The 17872-nt window shown below is 31.7% G+C and overlaps 3 protein-coding genes across 3 annotated transcripts; 1 reads left to right on the forward strand and 2 right to left on the reverse strand.

Annotated features, from left to right (window-relative positions):
• Positions 1-1412: 1412 nt before the first annotated feature.
• LOC123224746 (DELLA protein GAI-like) lies at positions 1413-3547 on the forward strand. The gene has a single exon (XM_044648448.1). The coding sequence runs from the start codon at positions 1673-1675 to the stop codon at positions 3395-3397; it is 1725 nt and encodes a 574-aa protein (XP_044504383.1). The 5' UTR covers positions 1413-1672; the 3' UTR covers positions 3398-3547.
• Positions 3548-7362: 3815 nt separating this feature from the next.
• Positions 7363-8492, reverse strand: LOC123226418. The gene is made up of 2 exons (XM_044650934.1): positions 7852-8492; positions 7363-7755 (listed from the first exon to the last, which is right to left on the reverse strand). The coding sequence occupies exons 1-2, from the start codon at positions 8096-8098 to the stop codon at positions 7589-7591; spliced, it is 414 nt and encodes a 137-aa protein (XP_044506869.1). The 5' UTR covers positions 8099-8492; the 3' UTR covers positions 7363-7588.
• A 3968-nt stretch (positions 8493-12460) lies between these two features.
• Positions 12461-16009, reverse strand: LOC123225805 (protein PTST, chloroplastic). Its single transcript, XM_044650073.1, has 8 exons — positions 15845-16009; positions 15460-15763; positions 15292-15381; positions 14813-14881; positions 13843-13948; positions 13507-13595; positions 12893-13005; positions 12461-12802 (listed from the first exon to the last, which is right to left on the reverse strand). The coding sequence occupies exons 1-8, from the start codon at positions 15862-15864 to the stop codon at positions 12700-12702; spliced, it is 894 nt and encodes a 297-aa protein (XP_044506008.1). The 5' UTR covers positions 15865-16009; the 3' UTR covers positions 12461-12699.
• Positions 16010-17872: the final 1863 nt, after the last annotated feature.

The raw sequence follows: 17872 nt of genomic DNA on the forward strand, positions 1-17872 counted from the left end.
TGTTTTTTTTTTTTTGGTCAGTATCTAAAGCTGATGTTGACGTCTGAATCTCCCCTCTTTGATCTCATCTTCACCCATTTTGTGGGTCCCAATCAGAACATAATATAGTTCCTTGAGTTTTTAGGATTTTCATTTCTGACTCCTCGTAGCGCGTGAAAGCCAAATGCTTTTAGAAAGGAACCACATCACATGCCTTCTGGGGCGGACACCAACCTTCATCATTATAGCGACGGATTTTTACTTGCATCATAGCGCGTTTTGATTTAAAGTTGACCAGGATTTTCCGTCATGTGGTCATGTAAGAAATAAAACGGTTAAACTCATTCGAATAATACAAGCGTGGATAATACTTGCTGAATTTATTTTTTTAAATAAAATAATAAATAATTTAATTAATAAAATATCACCAACATTTATTAAAAATAACATTTGTCATATATATTTATGATATTATCAATTTTTTAATATTAATTCATATAATATAATATTTATTATACTATAATATTTATATATATTAAAATTATACCATAAAATAAATATCATAAATGAGAAGGGCTTAATAACCATATTTTCAGCCACAAGCATTTTTGGCCAAAGGACTATTTCCCACTCAAAGTATGCTCATTTCTTTAGTTTCTTTTTGTTAATTTCGAAAATCTCATTTATTCATTATAGATTGTTAAATTTAACAGTTTTAAGGGTAAAATCATTATTTTATCTGAAATATTAAAAATAAACTTAAATTTAATTTTATTTCTCCTTTAAATCTTAAAAATTAACAATTTTCTTCAATCCAAATTTTCAAAAATGATCAACGATCTCCAAACATCTACTATTTCTCTTCGATGCCTTCTCTTTTTGGTTGTGTATATTTCGACGTCGTGTAACTTTATCATCGTCTTCATCGATGATGATATCATATAGTGTTAGAAGATGCACAGTCAAAAAGGGTAGATACTGAAGAGGAAGAGTAGGTGTTTGAAAATCGTCAAAAAATTAGATCTGAAAGTTTAAAAATTCTAAAGAAAAAATATAATTTTTGAAAATTTAAGTTAAAAAATTATTAATTTTTAAGATTTAGAGAAAGAAAATGATATAATTAATAAATTTAATTAATTTTAATAATTTATTAATAGATAAATAAAATTTTTAAAATTAATGAAAAAAAATTTAGAAACGATGTCCGCTAGGAGGAGAATAGTCCTTTGGCCAGCTTTTTTTTTATTTCTTCAAAGGATTGCGGTCCGGCTACGCCTCTCTCTTTTCATGCTTTCAAGTACCGCCGGATCATATATATATTTTTATACGCCTACCGAAAAAACTTATTTTTTTATCTTTCATGGATAAAATTATATAATAACGTAACTTTATACCAAAAAAATATTCAATTATTTTTTTTATTATAGTTTCGAGAAAATGAAAAATAATGTTCCATTATTATGGTCTCCGTTGTTCCTTATCTCTTCAACTTCACTTCTCCTGTTCTTTCATTGGACCTTCCACCCATAGCTTCTCTTTTTCTTTATTATCATTCCTCCGAAGAAAAATAATGCTCAAAATTCAACCAATTAAATCTTAGTCATCAGCTTTTATGTCACCTAGTCTATTTGGTTGAGTTTTGAATTTAAGCACTCTGAATTCGATTATTTGGGATTAAGAATCTTGGAAAATCATGAAGAAGGATCATCAAGAGAGTTGTGGTGGCGGCGGTGTTGGTGGTGGTAATATCAAAGGTGAAAGTTCATCGAAGGCGAAGATGTGGGAAGATAAGCAAGATACAGGAGGCATGGATGAGTTACTGGAGGCTTTGGGTTACAAGGTCCGGGCTTCAGACATGGCTGATGTGGCTTTGAAGCTCGAACAGTTGGAGATGGTGATGGGCACTGCTCAAGAAGATGGGATTTCGCATCTCGCCACTGACACTGTTCATTACAATCCCTCTGATCTCTCCGGTTGGGTCGAGAGTATGCTCTCCGAGCTTAATAACACCACTTTCGATACACAGCCTCGCCCAATTCCAGATCCCGCTGAATCCTCCACCTTCAACCCAATACAACAGGCTAACAATCAATCAAGAATCTTCAACGATGATTCCGAGTACGATCTCCGAGCCATCCCCGGCGTTGCAGCGTATCCACCACAACCCGATTCAGAAGCCGAAAACAACCGCAACAAGCGAGTTAAAACCTCGGTTAATCCTAGTGGAGCATCAGGTAGCGGAGTCGCTGGTTCAAATCCTGAGTCAACTCGTCCCGTGATGGTGATTGATTCGCAGGAAGCGGGCGTTCAACTCGTTCACACACTTCTGGCGTGTGCGGAAGCGGTTCAGCAAGATAATTTGAAACTGGCTGACGCGCTTGTGAAGCACATAGGTTTGCTTGCGGCGTCGCAAGCGGGGGCTATGAGAAAAGTTGCCACCTATTTCGCCGAAGCTTTAGCAAGAAGAATCTACCGAATCTACCCTCAAGATGCTCTTGAATCATCCTACAACGACATCCTTCAGATGCACTTCTACGAGACGTGCCCGTATCTGAAGTTCGCTCATTTCACGGCGAATCAGGCAATTCTCGAAGCCTTCGCCACCGCGAATCGAGTCCACGTCATCGATTTCAGTCTTAAACAAGGTATGCAATGGCCAGCTTTAATGCAAGCTCTTGCATTACGGCCCGGTGGCCCGCCTGCCTTTCGTTTAACCGGCATCGGGCCACCGCAGCCCGACAACACTGACGCTTTGCAACAAGTTGGCTGGAAATTGGCCCAATTTGCCGACAACATTGGCGTTGAATTTGAGTTTCGCGGATTCGTCGCCAACAGCTTGGCCGATCTTGAACCCGAAATGCTCGATATACGACCCGAAGTTGAAACCGTCGCGGTTAACTCGGTCTTTGAACTTCACCGTCTCTTGGCCCGTCCTGGTGGGATCGAAAAGGTTGTGGCTTCTATCAAAGCGATGAAGCCCAAGATTATCACAATCGTTGAACAGGAAGCGAATCACAACAGTCCGGTTTTCTTGGATCGGTTCACTGAAGCGTTACATTATTACTCGAGTTTGTTTGACTCGTTGGAAGGTTCTTCCGTCACTCCAGGGAGTCAAGATTTGGCCATGTCCGAGGTGTATTTAGGAATGCAAATTTGCAATGTTGTCGCTTACGAAGGCTCCGATAGAACAGAGCGGCACGAAACGTTGACTCAGTGGCGAGCTCGGTTGACATCAGCGGGATTTGACCCCGTTCATTTGGGTTCGAACGCGTTTAAACAGGCAAGTATGTTGCTGGCATTGTTTGCTGGTGGCGACGGTTACAGAGTAGAGGAGAACAACGGTTGTTTAATGCTTGGGTGGCACACGCGGTCGCTCATTGCCACCACGGCATGGCAACTAGCTGGTAGTGAGTCGTAATAGCGAGTTAAGTAGTGAAACTCAAATGACTAGGTGGAAGTGAGTGGGGAAAGGGAACCAACCTACGTGTGTGATTTTATTTAGTTTAATATTGAGTGTAACGAAGAATCTTGTGTATATCTATATTTAATAATCGTTTTTCTTTTTTAATATTATGAAAAACTTGGAAATTCTACACATCAATCAAGTAATTTTAAGCATATTATATAAATATTTATTTAAGATATATTCAAATATTTAAAAGAAAATTATCAGAGTGTAAGTAAATCGTGGAAATATAAGTTATTTATTAGTTTAGATTAGAGAAGACCAAGAGCATCCGAATATACGATTTTCGCAATCAATCATTTTGCCGACTTTCACGGTCAACTCTCTTACTTTAACTCCACACCATTTCTTCTATTATACCGCTAAGTTTAAAGTAATTTAATATTATTGAGATAGAAGTGGGACTGTCCCGGATGACACCAAATATTATTATATATTAATTATAAAAATATAAATAATTTTAAATTTTTCGGTTTGAAATTAAATTTTTTGAATTGAATAATAGGGTATTAGGTTTACTCTATCTAATTGACAATCCTAATTGGAAATAAAAATTTTCACTGAAAATAATGTATCTTTCATATATTAATTTCGGTGAAAAGGCAAAACAATTAATGATGAAAAAAATAAAGATAAGGCTAATCGGTGGGAATTTTGCTTTTAATTTTAATTTATGGGTTTGGTTGGTGTGCAATTAAGTGAAATGGAGCTTTCATATCAGAGTTAAGAAGCCAGCAGGTCACAAGAAGAAGGGTGGAGTTTGATAAGTTTTATTAGTCACTAAAGTGAAGTACTGACAGTAACCATTAGCCTTTCAACAGAGAATTAATTTATGTTACCCACTAAATTAATTGGCCATTCCATCCACATCTCTATCTATGATAATTCTATGGTGGTTTGAAATTTTATTAAGAATTGACTAATGCCTCTAGAAATTTCTATTTTTGAATAAGTATTGAACATATATCCGACATGTCATATCATTTATAATCATAAATCATAGTAGCCAGTAAGATAATTGATGATGTTGAATTTGAGAATGTCCACTAGGCCGCAGCACTACCAAAGACACATTCAAGTGGAAGTACTTTTCAAAAGCTATTAAACACCTTTTATCAGAGGGATTGGATAATTTCTGTACCGGTTGTAGCCTTGTATGTTCATCCTCGTTCGTATCCATCTGGAAAATGTTGGTGGGCTTTCATAATAATCAATTGATGTGCATAATTTAAAATATTATAAAAAAATTATAATAGCAATAATTATAATTTTAGAAAATTTTGGTAAGCCTACTATATCGATAAACAGTAAGTCTTCTTTTATGGTATGAATGTGTCTACAATTATTTTCTTTTTGTATTTTGGCTCTATAGCAAATTTCAAGATTATGTGTTGGTTGAGGAATATCGAGGAGATCAATTTGATGTTTAGAAGTAGTACTTTGCTTAAGTTACAATGTGTCAACTTTTACGGTGAATTGGGTTTGAGAGAGAAGCTTTGGATTGTCGATTACCGATATTTTTTTTTCTCTCATTTGATAAAACTAAAATCGTAAGAGAACTTTTTCTTTATGAATTGTAGATTTGGTGTCACCAAATTACTAGTTGTTTGTTGTAATGTCTGAGTCTTGAGTCTATTACGGGTTTTAAACTGAAAAATTATTTAGTAGTTTGTTAAAGAGTGCATCTTTACTTCAAAGATTAACTTTAAAGTGATTAGTTTGACCGAAGTGGGACATATTTTGTTAACACTTTGTCTTAAAAATTTGAGGCTTTGGATTAGAAAAAAGAAGCATAGTTTTATCTTTTATTTTTTTTTTTTATAATTGAGAATTTGTCTGTATTTACTGGACAGGTAAACTAAATATACGATAGTTGAATCCATAATTATTATACTAGATAAATCAAAATTTTACAAACATAACAAAAATTTGAATTCAAATATCTCACTTTAAAATTTTTAAAATTTTAATAATTTTATTAATTCTTATAGTCTATCATGATTTTATCTTACAGGCAAGCTATTTGATTCGGGTAATTGAATAAGATTATCGAGTTCTTGGCCAGAGTTCGATTTCGAGGACTTATCATGATTTTATCTTACAGGCAAGCTGTTTGATTCGGGTCATTGAATAAGATTATCGAGTTCGATTTCAAGGACTTACTCCAAACTGGCTTCATGTCTTGCCAAGCTCAAACTTTGAGAACAGCAACAAAACGTAATAGCTTTTGAAAAGCAATTATTGCTCAACGGCAAAAAGTAATTGAGAGTTATCACTTATTGGAGAGAGAAACAAATGGGCTGTGAGGCCTCATAAGCCCATTTCGTGACACCATTTTCAACTCATGCTGTGTATTATTTGCAACACAATTATATTATTTCTACTCAGTATGATCATTCTAAAATAAATAAAATTATATGTATATATTTTTAATATTTAATTTAAATTTATAAATAATATATTATCATATAATTAGATAATTTTAAATTAAAGATAAAATAACACCTAACATATAATAACACATTATTTATATATTAAAATTGTGTATATATAATATTACTTGGATAACAACATTCAGAGTTACAAAATCATCATTTTTTTTTCTTATTTAAAGGTTTGTTATTTTTTATGAAAAGAATTAAACTCTAAGATTTTTATATTAAAAAAACTGAACTTTCAAAATTTTTTATAAAAAAATAAAAATTTTAATATTTTTTTTGAAAGTATTAACTAAATATAATTAGATTTTTTTTAAAAATTTTATTTTAAAAGTAAAATGATTAGTTTAATACTTTTAATAGTAATATTAAATCTCTTTAATAAAAGAAATCTGAAATTTTGTTTCTTTAATTAAAAATTTTAAAAATTCAGCTATTTCAATTGAGAAAAATAAAATTTAATCTTTAAAATGAAAAAATAATAATTTAATACCTCCCAATGATATTATCCCATTTCCATACTTCTCACTATCTAATATTAATATTTAAATTAATTTTCTTATGTCAAAGCAGTGACTCCTGGTGAAAGATTTGAACACAACTGGGGAAGTGAATTACTGTAGTTAATTGTCAAAACTATCGCAACAAGAAGAGATCAATATTTTTTAATGCTCAATGTTAGATATTTTACAACTTTATACTTGTTTTAAGAGTAATATTCCATACCTTAATCTAGCATATTTATTATTATTTTTGTTTTAATAACATTTTCCCCGGCAACTGTGAGTATTTAATTGGGATACTTAAATAATATATCATTACGTGAATAAATATTATTTTATTATTAATTTATAATCATTAAATCAAATAATGATTATACGCCCTCATCTGGGTATTTAAAGTAGGGTTGACGCAAGAGCTTTATATATTAAAAATATTAAATATAGAAGTCGATCAAAAGATATGATTATTTAAAAGATTGAATCCCTTTATAAAAATTGAAACTTTGCAACACCTCCAATTCTAACAACAACGAAACTTTGGAGTTCTAGTAGCAACCCTCCCTGAATAATAATTTTGTATGCAAGCAAGTATCTAACTAAACTTCTTTCTTAAGTGATAACTCTTTAGTATTAAAGATTAATTCTCCTATCATAGGTAGAATTCAGCACATAATTGTATCTTGATTAACATATCTACATAAAGCAAAAGCATCCACAAAATCTTAATTCAATCCTAAATCCTGTCCACATGAATTGAAAGGTAATGCATATATAAGAGTCCTAGACAAATAATTAGCTTTGCATTGAGCCTTTATTGTCATAAAGTAAGCTTTATTTTCATATAATATGTATTCTTATTCCTGCCAAAAGCATGTAAACTTTTTTCTTTAACTGCCCACCGTTAATCCTCAAATAATTAAATTAAAATGGTCGCCATCCATGAACAAAACCACAAGATTGAAAAGACAAGACAGGATAAGAAATATCGATATATAACAGGAGAATTAGATGCATGCCATTTCATTCCAATGTACAAAAGGGGCATATTACATGGCTTATTCTGTTGTAATGCACATACACACGACATAGATAGACTTAAAGCTTAAGTTTTTTCAGTTGTTTATGGGGTTGATGATGATGATGATGAAGAACTGTGAAATGGAATACTATGGAGAAATTCACCAACCTCAAGCTTAATGAGGTTATATTTTAAAACTTAGAGATTTGTTAAACCATGTCTTCCACCTGTCTCCCTTCTTTTTTATCAGCTGTGACCTCGCTTCTGTCATCTGTGGATGGGTCTGATTCTTGCACAGCACAAAGCTTCTGGCTCCCTCTGCAGATCCCATCGTTTCCCTTGGACCCAAAGCTGAACAAAAAACCAAGTCATGTTAAAAATAAATAAATATTTTATGATATAAAATTCGGTAAATTGAAAGCAGTGTTAACATGTGATGACGCAAACCAAGTGAGCCTTCATTGGCGGGGTAGAGGCTAAAGTTGTTGACATCAAGGCCGAGAGCTGGAAGGCGGCCTTCACGGGCATATGTTTTCAAGGCAGTCTCGATGACAGCGGCAACAAGATCGTCTTCATTCACCACAAACCTGATGGGTCCTGTGCTACCAAGAATATTGATAGTAATCAAGAATCTATTTTTCTTCTTCTTCTGCACGGGCAGCATCGTTTTCTCAGTAACATTCATCTTCTTCATTATTGAGGGATGAGTTTTCTTTCTTCCCTCTGCCTTTAATATATGCCAAAGATGCTATAATTCCACAGATTCTGAGATAAAACCTGAGGTGCTGATTGAGCTGAGAATATATGGAAATAAAGTAAATGCTCAAGTGTAAGCCCCTACGCAGTGATAAATACCAGGCTTCTTCGCAAGAGTTAAAAGAGGGAGAGCGGGAGAACGACGCGTGTAGGAAACGCGCAATTGCCCTATAAGAGTTGAGACAAATCATCAAAGAATAAGATGTGTGTTCAACCATACAAAGAATTGATGAATGAAGATGAACACTTACTAGGGTTTTTATTATTTTATTAAAGAAGAAGAAGAAGAAGAATACGGAGATGTTGAAGACTCGGGAAAGGATGGAAACACTAGTTTCGACTTTGGCTTCGTTTACTTTATGGCTTCTATGAACACTTGGACGTGTTCAGCGGCTCTATGTGGGGCAGTTGGTTTGCACTTTTTAATTGGCCAAGCTCCATTTCCCACCCAAAGTTTAGTAGAATCGTATTCTCATGATTAATTTTCAAAAACTTAAATATCTATTATTTTATTAAAATTCATCATCAGCTACTAAAAATATTATTTAGCTAAAATTAAAAAAAATAAAAATTTATCACATTCCCCCCTCCAAATTTAAAAATTAATCATTTTTTCTTACTTAAAGTTTGAAAAGTAACTATTTTTCCCTAAGGTTTTGTCCCCTCCTTTTCGATAAATATCTCTTTTCGGGTCATCGAGGCTCTCCCTCCCAGTCTCTTTGCCGCTCTCCCTTGGCCATCTTCGTCTCTAACCAAGGGAGACCTTGGCTGGGAAATAGTCCTGGTCTATTTAATTAAACAATGATACAGATAATAATTAGAGTACTAATGATAATATATTACTATTTTAATTAATAATAAAATAATATTTAATTATATGATAATATATTATATTTTTACTCAAATTGGTATGTAATTTGAAATAATTTTATTGGTAAGTTACATGTCTTATTTAAAAGCTTAATGCATAAGAAAGAGCATAATTTGAAATAATAAAACCGTATGCCCTAATTAGTGAGCAAATTGTTACTAGCCTAACACACCATCTTCCACCCAAAGTTTGTTAAAATGACAAATTTTCACCCCTTTAAGATTCAATAAATCAATTTTTTACATATCATTCACTTTCATTAGTGAATTTTGTTAAATAAAATGGTAAAAAGTTATTTTAAATGTATTTTTCTATTTTCTCTTTTACTTTTTGTTGTTTCTATTTTCTCGTTTCCTTTTAATTCTTTTTATTTTTATTTTCCTCTTCTTTATCCTATTTTCCCTTTTCAAAAGTTTGGAAGAAAATGGTAATTTTTAAAAATATTTGAGGTGTTTATGAAATTTTTTAGGTTTTGGAAATTTTGAAAAGTTCTAGGTATTTTTGAATGTTTTTAAAATTTCAATAGACCTATCTATGGTTTAAAAAATCACAATTACAGTTAAAGTTTTAATAGTTTTTAGAAGCATAAATGATAAACTTAAAAATTGAAAAGAATATAAAGATAATTTAATATATATATTGAGCACTAATAATAGTTTTATAATTTCAATAAATGAAAAAATAGTAGTCATTTTTTAAGAAACTAAATAGATTCATTAACGAAAGTGGATGATAGGTGAATTTTAGTTTTTTGAAACTTATATGTGAGAATTGATAATTTCATTAAACCTTGGATGGAAAATGGTAACTATCCCTTCTTAATTCAGATAATTACATTCCCTTCCATTAGAAGAAACCCTTAAAACACTTTGTTTTTATTTCCAAATTTTATTCTAATATCAATGAAAAATTTAATCAATCTAAATTCTTACATGGGAGAGGATTATACTAGTTGAATCCTAGTCTTTTAAGAGGGACTATTTTGCTTAACCACTCAAGTTAACTGTTGTGGTCACATTTTAAATTATTCTTATCTTTCTTTTAATTTTTAAATTTAAAAAAAATCACACCTTAATATAGTAGGTTGGTATCCAATGGAAGTCAAAACTGTCCTATTTTATGCAGCATTCAGGGCAGCCTATAATGCATGATAAGGTTGAATATAGAGGGCAAAGAGAAGTGAGAAGAGTTTAACCGAAACTGGCAACTATTATTTATGAAAGTTGCCAATGCTCAACTAGTTGGAGTTGGAGCAGATGAAGACGACACCACACAAAATTTGTTACCTAAATTGAAAATCAACCAAAATCGTCGACTTTCAGGTTGCAATTCCATGACGTCAGCTCAATGCTTCTAAATTTCCAATATTTATATTATATTAACTTCCACTGTTCCAGTTAATTGCCCCCAGTATATTACTGAGTTTAATATTCGACCGTCCATCCACTCCTTAATTGCCACGTTTCAGAAATTTCTATTTACATGCATTTTAGCCCTCCATCTTCCCCATGTGATTTATTATAAGATCGGTATTATCTGTACCTAATTTTTAATACCTAACCCAATTATATTATATAAAAATATATATAATTTTATTTAAACATTGTATTTAAATTAAACTATTTGAAAAATAAAGTTTGATTTAGTTATAAAATAATTTAATTTAAGTTAATATATTAAAAAATAATTGACAGTTTAAATTATAGTTTAAATAATTTTTGTATTTTTTTAAATATATATATATATATAGTCTATATTCTATTAAATATACATATAAAACTGTAATTGACAAAACTTTTTAATCAGCAATTTAATAGACCACTTGCTATTACAAATATTTTGTCATTTATTTATATGTTTATATGTAGTATATATTTATTTCATATCTTACGTTTAAATCGTTATTTATTAAATACAAAATATTTAAAGGTAAATTATTTTTAATAATTTTAATCTATAATCAAATTCAGATTAAACTATATTTTCTAATTTAAGTTTGGCTAAAAACTTAAAATGATTTAGTTTGATATTGAATTGGTTTAAAAAATATTTTATACCATATTAAACCAAATTGTATATACACTAATATGATAATATATTATTTAAATAACTAATTAAATATTTAAAATTAAATAAATATATTTATTATTATTATTATAATTATTATTATTATTATTATTACAAACAAGAAAGAAGAAACAAGGAGAACAACCTCCACAACATATCGACATCACAGAGAAGTACTATACTTTCCAAAGTTCCCTTGTGTTGACAAGAGAGAGGCGGTTGGAGAGCATAGAGACAGACAGAAGATATCACTTTAAAAATATTATGCTTTTCAATCTAATATTGTAGACAGACTAGGCCAATAATATACAACTTTCCTGAATATGATAATGATGCTCACACAAACTTTTTATTATATTTTGTTCTGAAAATTGATCTCTACAGTCCCCGTACAGTGTACGGCTTCCGTTAAGTAGGATATATTTGGTTTGGAATTAACAGAAAATATAATTCCAAACTGCGTAACAACAACAGCTTTAGACAAACTATATTCTTTTTATAAAAAAGTGAATAACATTTTTCCATTTAGGTTTGGCTTATAAACACTTTTTCACAGTATAAAATTCATATTTTTTCATAAAATACTAACTTTGTAAATATAAAATTAACTGTTAAAAAGTATAATAATAATAATAATTTTAAAATTTTAATTCCATAAAATTTGAAAAGAGGAAAAGATTTTTTTTTAATTTCTTCCTTATAGCCAATTAGCAGCATGACCAAAGCCAGGTCTGTCACCACCACCGTCATCTTCTTTACTACAAAATTCTCCTCTCAATTCACAAAACTCTGCACCTCGTACATCTAGCCAAGCATCTCCTCTTCTATCTTCATCTCCAATCTTCACCTCCTCCTCCTATGGAGAAAAAAACAAATGCAATAGCAAATTTGACCACATCGAGTGGAACTACTAAACCTAGAGCAGCCAAATGTCATCTGCCATCACCAAAAACTATCATACACCTCCATCTTCATCTACTCCTAGAATCAATCCACCATCCAACCCAAAAATCGGGTATTCTCAATTTTGCAGGTTCAGATGTAGTCCACAATGTCAGTGTCATTAATAGGTTGTGGGGTGCTCTTACCGAAGGCCTAAGCATTGGCCAATTTGACCAATCAAGTTGGTTCATGGCTTTATGTACCCAAACCGTATTATTATGAATTTATGCTCAGATAAGTTGCATTGCTGACAATGTTATTATGGATGCATAAACAACTTTTATAAAGAAATCTATATGTGCAACAGTAAAGATGAAAAATGACTCATATATGAACCTTAATTTGCCACATTAAAGTTCAAATAGGATAAACTTTTGCTTTAAAGTACTCAAAAGAACCAATAAAATTTACAGAACAAAATAAAATTAGAACACACATGGATACCATAATGGAAATGCTGTCTATTTTTGCAACCTAGGTAGTAGAAACCACAAAAAAAAATTATAATACAGAATAAGGTAAGATGTATATATGGTTGCTACTTACAAACATTAAGCAGAAAACAAAATTGGAAAGGAATAGATTTACGTGAAAGAAGCTCACACTGGACATACCGATTGCTCTGTAATACAATTATGACTTGAACCGCAGCACTGGAGCTACTCCACAATTAGTAAATTATTCTTCATTAATCCTTCACCAACTGTTGGAAATTCTGGTGATAGCTGCCACTCCCCGTCAACCAGGAACTTGATTTCATACCTTCACATGATTTTATGGGTTACATGTCAATAAGTCTATTTTACTTCTTAAAAAATATTTTCACAGTGAATAAATACAAAGGATTCATACCTTCCAGGTCTAAGCATTAATGTAGTACAGAACCTCGTTAAAGAACCATCATACTCTGGAGATAAGTGTTCCCCTTGACTCCAGCCATCAAAGGTGCCCATTACTTGAACACTCTAATCAGCACCATGCAAGGTAAAACAATTAATTATGCATACAAAGGATCCAGGCATAACAAAAACTTAGTATTTCATTTTGAGTTACATCATAAAGTGGTAAAGAATGAATAATGACATAGAGTGGAGGAACAACAGGCAGCCTAGTAGACGCCTCATGTATTTTTGCCACCTCAGTAGTTGCATTCCATTTGTAATTTTACTAAGATAATTCTCAGAGAATACATTCGTGTGCATGCTATTGCAATGCACATCTAGCCCTCAACATGATGCAGACAGTTGAGTTGATCATAAATCCATGATACAGTTCCAGCAATCATTAGTGTGGACATAGCTCCGCTGTCATATACCAATTCATACTGTAATAGCATTTTGTATCCCCTATTAAATTCGGGTGATCGTGATATGCCAAGATGGTAAAATCAGGCAAAATAATCCACACAACATTTCTTGAGTGAAGAAAATTCAATAGCATATAAGTGCACTTTTTTGCCTGTTTACCTCTGCCATGCCACACCAAAATAACGGGACTTCCTTGGATTCTGCAGCATCAACATCCTTTATCTGTTGCTTCACTTTCTCATGTACAGCTTTACACCAGAAGAAAGTTGGCAGCAATACTTTTGTCAGAAACATGCGAAAAATACATCTAAAAATTTCTATAATTGCCATCATGTCTAAGACAAAATAAAAAGGCTTAGAGATTTCTTTTTATATTTTCATACTTGAATTTGTTAGACTATAGATGTCAAATATACAGGCACACTAGAAGAAATGGGCAAGAATCAGATGGACAAAATATATCTATCCAAACAAATGTGGTTAACATCCAAGCACCTTCTAACCGCGAAAGTAGGTGAGATTGAATGAACTTCCCATTGATCCTTCTAGAACCTTCTGGAATGCTCAATTGAGCTATTTCTTCCGCCAAGGAGATTAAAGCCTGCCAACAGAAAACAAAAAAGGAACAGTAACATTAAAAAGTTGTTACACTACCAGAAATTGATAAAAAGTGCATCTTTAATTGTCTATTTTTGGTTTCAGTAACATCAGTATATTTCAGAAATGTTATTTGATGTAATCAGAAGCAGGACAACATAATCTCATTGCTATTGCTACTCACAGTGATTAATAAAGGCATTGGGGCAGTCAATGTAGAATTTTTGTTTTGATATTTGCATAGCAAAAAGAAGGACAAAAGGAGAGAGCTTTAATGAAGAGTTGTGATGTTTCTATTCTGTTTTTAAGATCAGCTTCTTTTAATTCAACCTTTTTGATTTACTCCATATAATCAACCTTGAAGTTTAAAGCAAAATATCTTTCCCAATGAGAAAGGAAATGATGCCAACATTCCCGAGTTAATTGAAATTCTGATTTATGAGGGAATCATGTAAAACAAGCAACCTTAAATTTGACAGATACAAGAATTTGACTTTTTTAAAGGCAGACAAGGGTCTGAGACCTGACTTCACTTAAATTAGTTTGTTTGAATTTGAGTGAAACAGAACCATAAATTTGATATCCGCAGCCTCGGTGAAGGCAGTGAAATGCACTAAATTATATATCACCATTCTTATCATAACAATCAGAACTTAAATCTTTTGATTTTTCAAAGTCAGTAAAAGCTTCCAAATGAGTCTTCCTTAGCTCAAAAAGAATTAACAGACATGGTTGAAGAAGCCAACTATTGGAATCAAGAAGGTTCATATGCCCAGATTTTAATTAGTCACAAAATCATGTGGTAAGAAGCTGCTCATTCATTATTACTTTCAATTTAGTTTCTTCAGAAACAGAGCAGACACTGAACCTGAATTTCGAGGTCCAAGACAGCAAGTTCTCTTTTGAAGCTGACCAATGCATCCTCTCTCACATAGAGCTATAGAAAACAGATAAAAAAATTACATATGAGTCAAGGCATTTCTTTTAAATTAATCCTGTGAAAATCTCTAAAGTTTGAGAAGTATCTGCTTCGTGTTGCAAAAATATACTATGAGGTTGTTTAAAATATTTGAGGGATACTCTACTGTTACAATATTAGATCGCTAGCATTTCACCGCTTGCTTTGACTGTTCAAAAGTTCATCCCAAGAAGATAACACATTTTTCAATAACACATGAATAATCATAACCGTAACAAACTTGAACAATCTAAACGTTGCTTAAATGAACAAGAATCCACAATCAAAACTAGAAACCTCTGAAACACTCACTATCTTGTTTTTACACAATTTTATTCAAAAATTCGTTTCTCATCGACTGACAGTGAAGTAAGCAATTATATACAAACCTGTCGTTTGAGATACCGGTTTTGTTGATTGGCTTCGCTTAACTTCTTAACAAGCTTTTGCCTTTCGGAATCAGTCAATAGAGACCTTAACTGTTCAAAAATCAAAAGAAACATCTTAGCTCGTAGATATGTTGCACTGAGAGCATGAACAGGCTAGGTTAAAATAACCTCTTCACGGCTCAACGGCTGTGATAGAATCTTCTCCCGCGACTCCTCAGAATCTTCCTCATTATATTCATAACTAGAAAATTGCTCAGAATTTAAAGGTGGAGATTCTTCCACACTAAACGCCATGGAATATGCTTTCATCCGATTCCGATATTTGCATGTAGACGCCCGATAAGATTGAACTAAATTTCGGTAATTCGTTCTCGGAATCCAGGGGGAAACATGACGAGAAATTTTCTGGAAATTTTCGAAATCCGATGTCGTTAAATTACGTGGAAAACACCATAGTTTGTCAAGGCAAAACCTGTAAGACAAATGATAAACAGTCAATTCAATTTACATGTTAAATTCAGTTGAGTTTCAAATATTTTGCGAGAAAATTTGCCTTGCAGTATTAATCTCCATGAATAGCGATCTCCTTTAAAAGAGAAGAATTAAAACAAGTTCAGCTCGGATTTGTGGCTCAGAATTTGCTGAACTTTGAACTGTTCGTGAGTGAATGAGAGGGAGAGATGTAATTTTTTGTGGGCGATTAGGCGAAACCGTGATGGTCTGTGCATTTGACACGTGTTAGGAATGTAACAGCGCGGAGATTTGGATTCAATAGACTGCGTAGATAGCAGGCCACGTGATGCATTTTAAATTGAGGGTGCAGGTTGAGCCACGTGCAGGCTGAGTTATTGAGAATTTGGGATCCTACACTCTCATCAGGTCCAAGGCTTTGTAAACAATCACGAGGCTGAATTCAAGAAAAGATGGGCCCACACAGCAGTGGGCTGTGCCTGAGCCATGTGCGGTCTGAGTTATCGGAATTCTAATCTCGCAAGCAAGCCCAGGCTTTGTACAAAATCAAGAGGCTGAACTTAAGAAAGGACCGGCCCACAAGGTACCATGTCATCGCCTACCCATTGATAGGGTTTACGAGCCGCATCGGTCCACATCACGGAAAAGTTTGGGGCAGAGTTCAGATCATCATTGAATTTGTCTTCACCACACCATTGTGGGCCCGTTTCGATTCTTTTGAGACTCATTCATCACATCAGATATTCGTGTATTGTGTAAATTGTTATACACATAATCTTATTTTAATAAAATTATATTTATTTGTTTATTTTTAAATATATAATTATTTATTAAAAAATAGTTTTAACCAAAAAAAATTTTGATATATAAGAAAACATAAATTTAAATATTCTTTAACGATATATTAAAATTAAAATTTTAACTTATTTAATTCAGTAGTTATAAAATTGATCATTAAACTTAAAATTTCTATTAATTAATGTGATTAATTTGGTCTCAAAAATAATAATTTAATTGAAATAAAAACTTTTATTATAAAAATAAATAAATATAATAATTGTTATTTTTATATTTAATTATGTTGATTTGGCCTTAATATAATAATTTAGTTTTTTATTATTATATATATGAAAAAATAATATATTATTTATATATTTAAATATGAACATAAAAATATATATCTAATATTAAAATGTAGAAAAGCAATTATTTTAACTTTTTTTTAATCATTAGCGGTCAAAATTAATTGCGTCTTCTACTTGATGGCTGACGTAAAAGACGAAATCAAAAGAAAAAACTTTAGGCATCCAACAGCTAATGTTATATTTTATAATATAAAGAAAGATTCTTCTAATAATTAATTAATTGAATGGATACTTCACTTGGAATTTTTTAATATGGTTGTGCGCGCCGGGCATATGATTTTCTACGTTCAGAAAATTGACATTTCCTGTTTATTAAAACAATATTATATAGTTTTCACATTACGTGCATATCTGGGTCAGCTCATATCATGAAATTTATGTCCAGGAGATCACTATCTAATCAAATATATTATAATATGTTGATCATGCCACTTGAAATCACCTAACTTGAAGTATAGATGAGGGTTGTTGAAAACAACTGTTTCCCACCAGAGATTGTTGTAATCTTTTAGTTTAAAATTCCAGTTTCCACATCTATTTAAAATTCAAAAATTAATTTTAATAGTTAAATGATATTTTTCTAGAATATAATATATTAATAAAATTTTATGTATTTATTTAAATTACATAAATAAATATACTAATAATATATTACTAATAATATATATTATATTATATAAAATTGATATTAATTTGAAAATGTATCATTTATCACATATATTCAATTCAAAAAATCAAAACTCTAATCAATATTATTTCGTTGTTCCAAAATATTTTTATTATATACAATTTTTGTTAGATTGTATACAAGATGATGTGATATAAGTTAGGCTCGATTTAAACTAAATTATATTTGTGATTTGATTGTACTCGTATTTTAGATAATACAAGTGAAATCATATTATTATAGTGCGATTTCAACAAAATTATACTGGGATAGATGCGATGTGATTAAATCTCACTAT

Source organism: Mangifera indica, chromosome 9 (genome assembly GCF_011075055.1).
Source record: "Mangifera indica cultivar Alphonso chromosome 9, CATAS_Mindica_2.1, whole genome shotgun sequence".
NCBI classification, from domain to species: Eukaryota; Viridiplantae; Streptophyta; class Magnoliopsida; order Sapindales; family Anacardiaceae; genus Mangifera; species Mangifera indica.

Coding starts and splice junctions, on each gene's coding strand:
- LOC123224746 (XM_044648448.1), top strand. CDS start 1,673: ATGAAGAAGGATCATCAAGAGAGTTGTGGTGGCGGCGGTGTTGGTGGT.
- LOC123226418 (XM_044650934.1), bottom strand. CDS start 8,098: ATGAAGAAGATGAATGTTACTGAGAAAACGATGCTGCCCGTGCAGAAG. Junction 7,756..7,851: donor CGCCAATGAAGGCTCACTTG/GTTTGCGTCATC, acceptor TTTTTTGTTCAG/CTTTGGGTCCAAGGGAAACG.
- LOC123225805 (XM_044650073.1), bottom strand. CDS start 15,864: ATGGAGATTAATACTGCAAG. Junction 15,382..15,459: donor AGCCGTTGAGCCGTGAAGAG/GTTATTTTAACC, acceptor ATTTTTGAACAG/TTAAGGTCTCTATTGACTGA. Junction 13,006..13,506: donor TTTGGTGTGGCATGGCAGAG/GTAAACAGGCAA, acceptor GGTGCTGATTAG/AGTGTTCAAGTAATGGGCAC.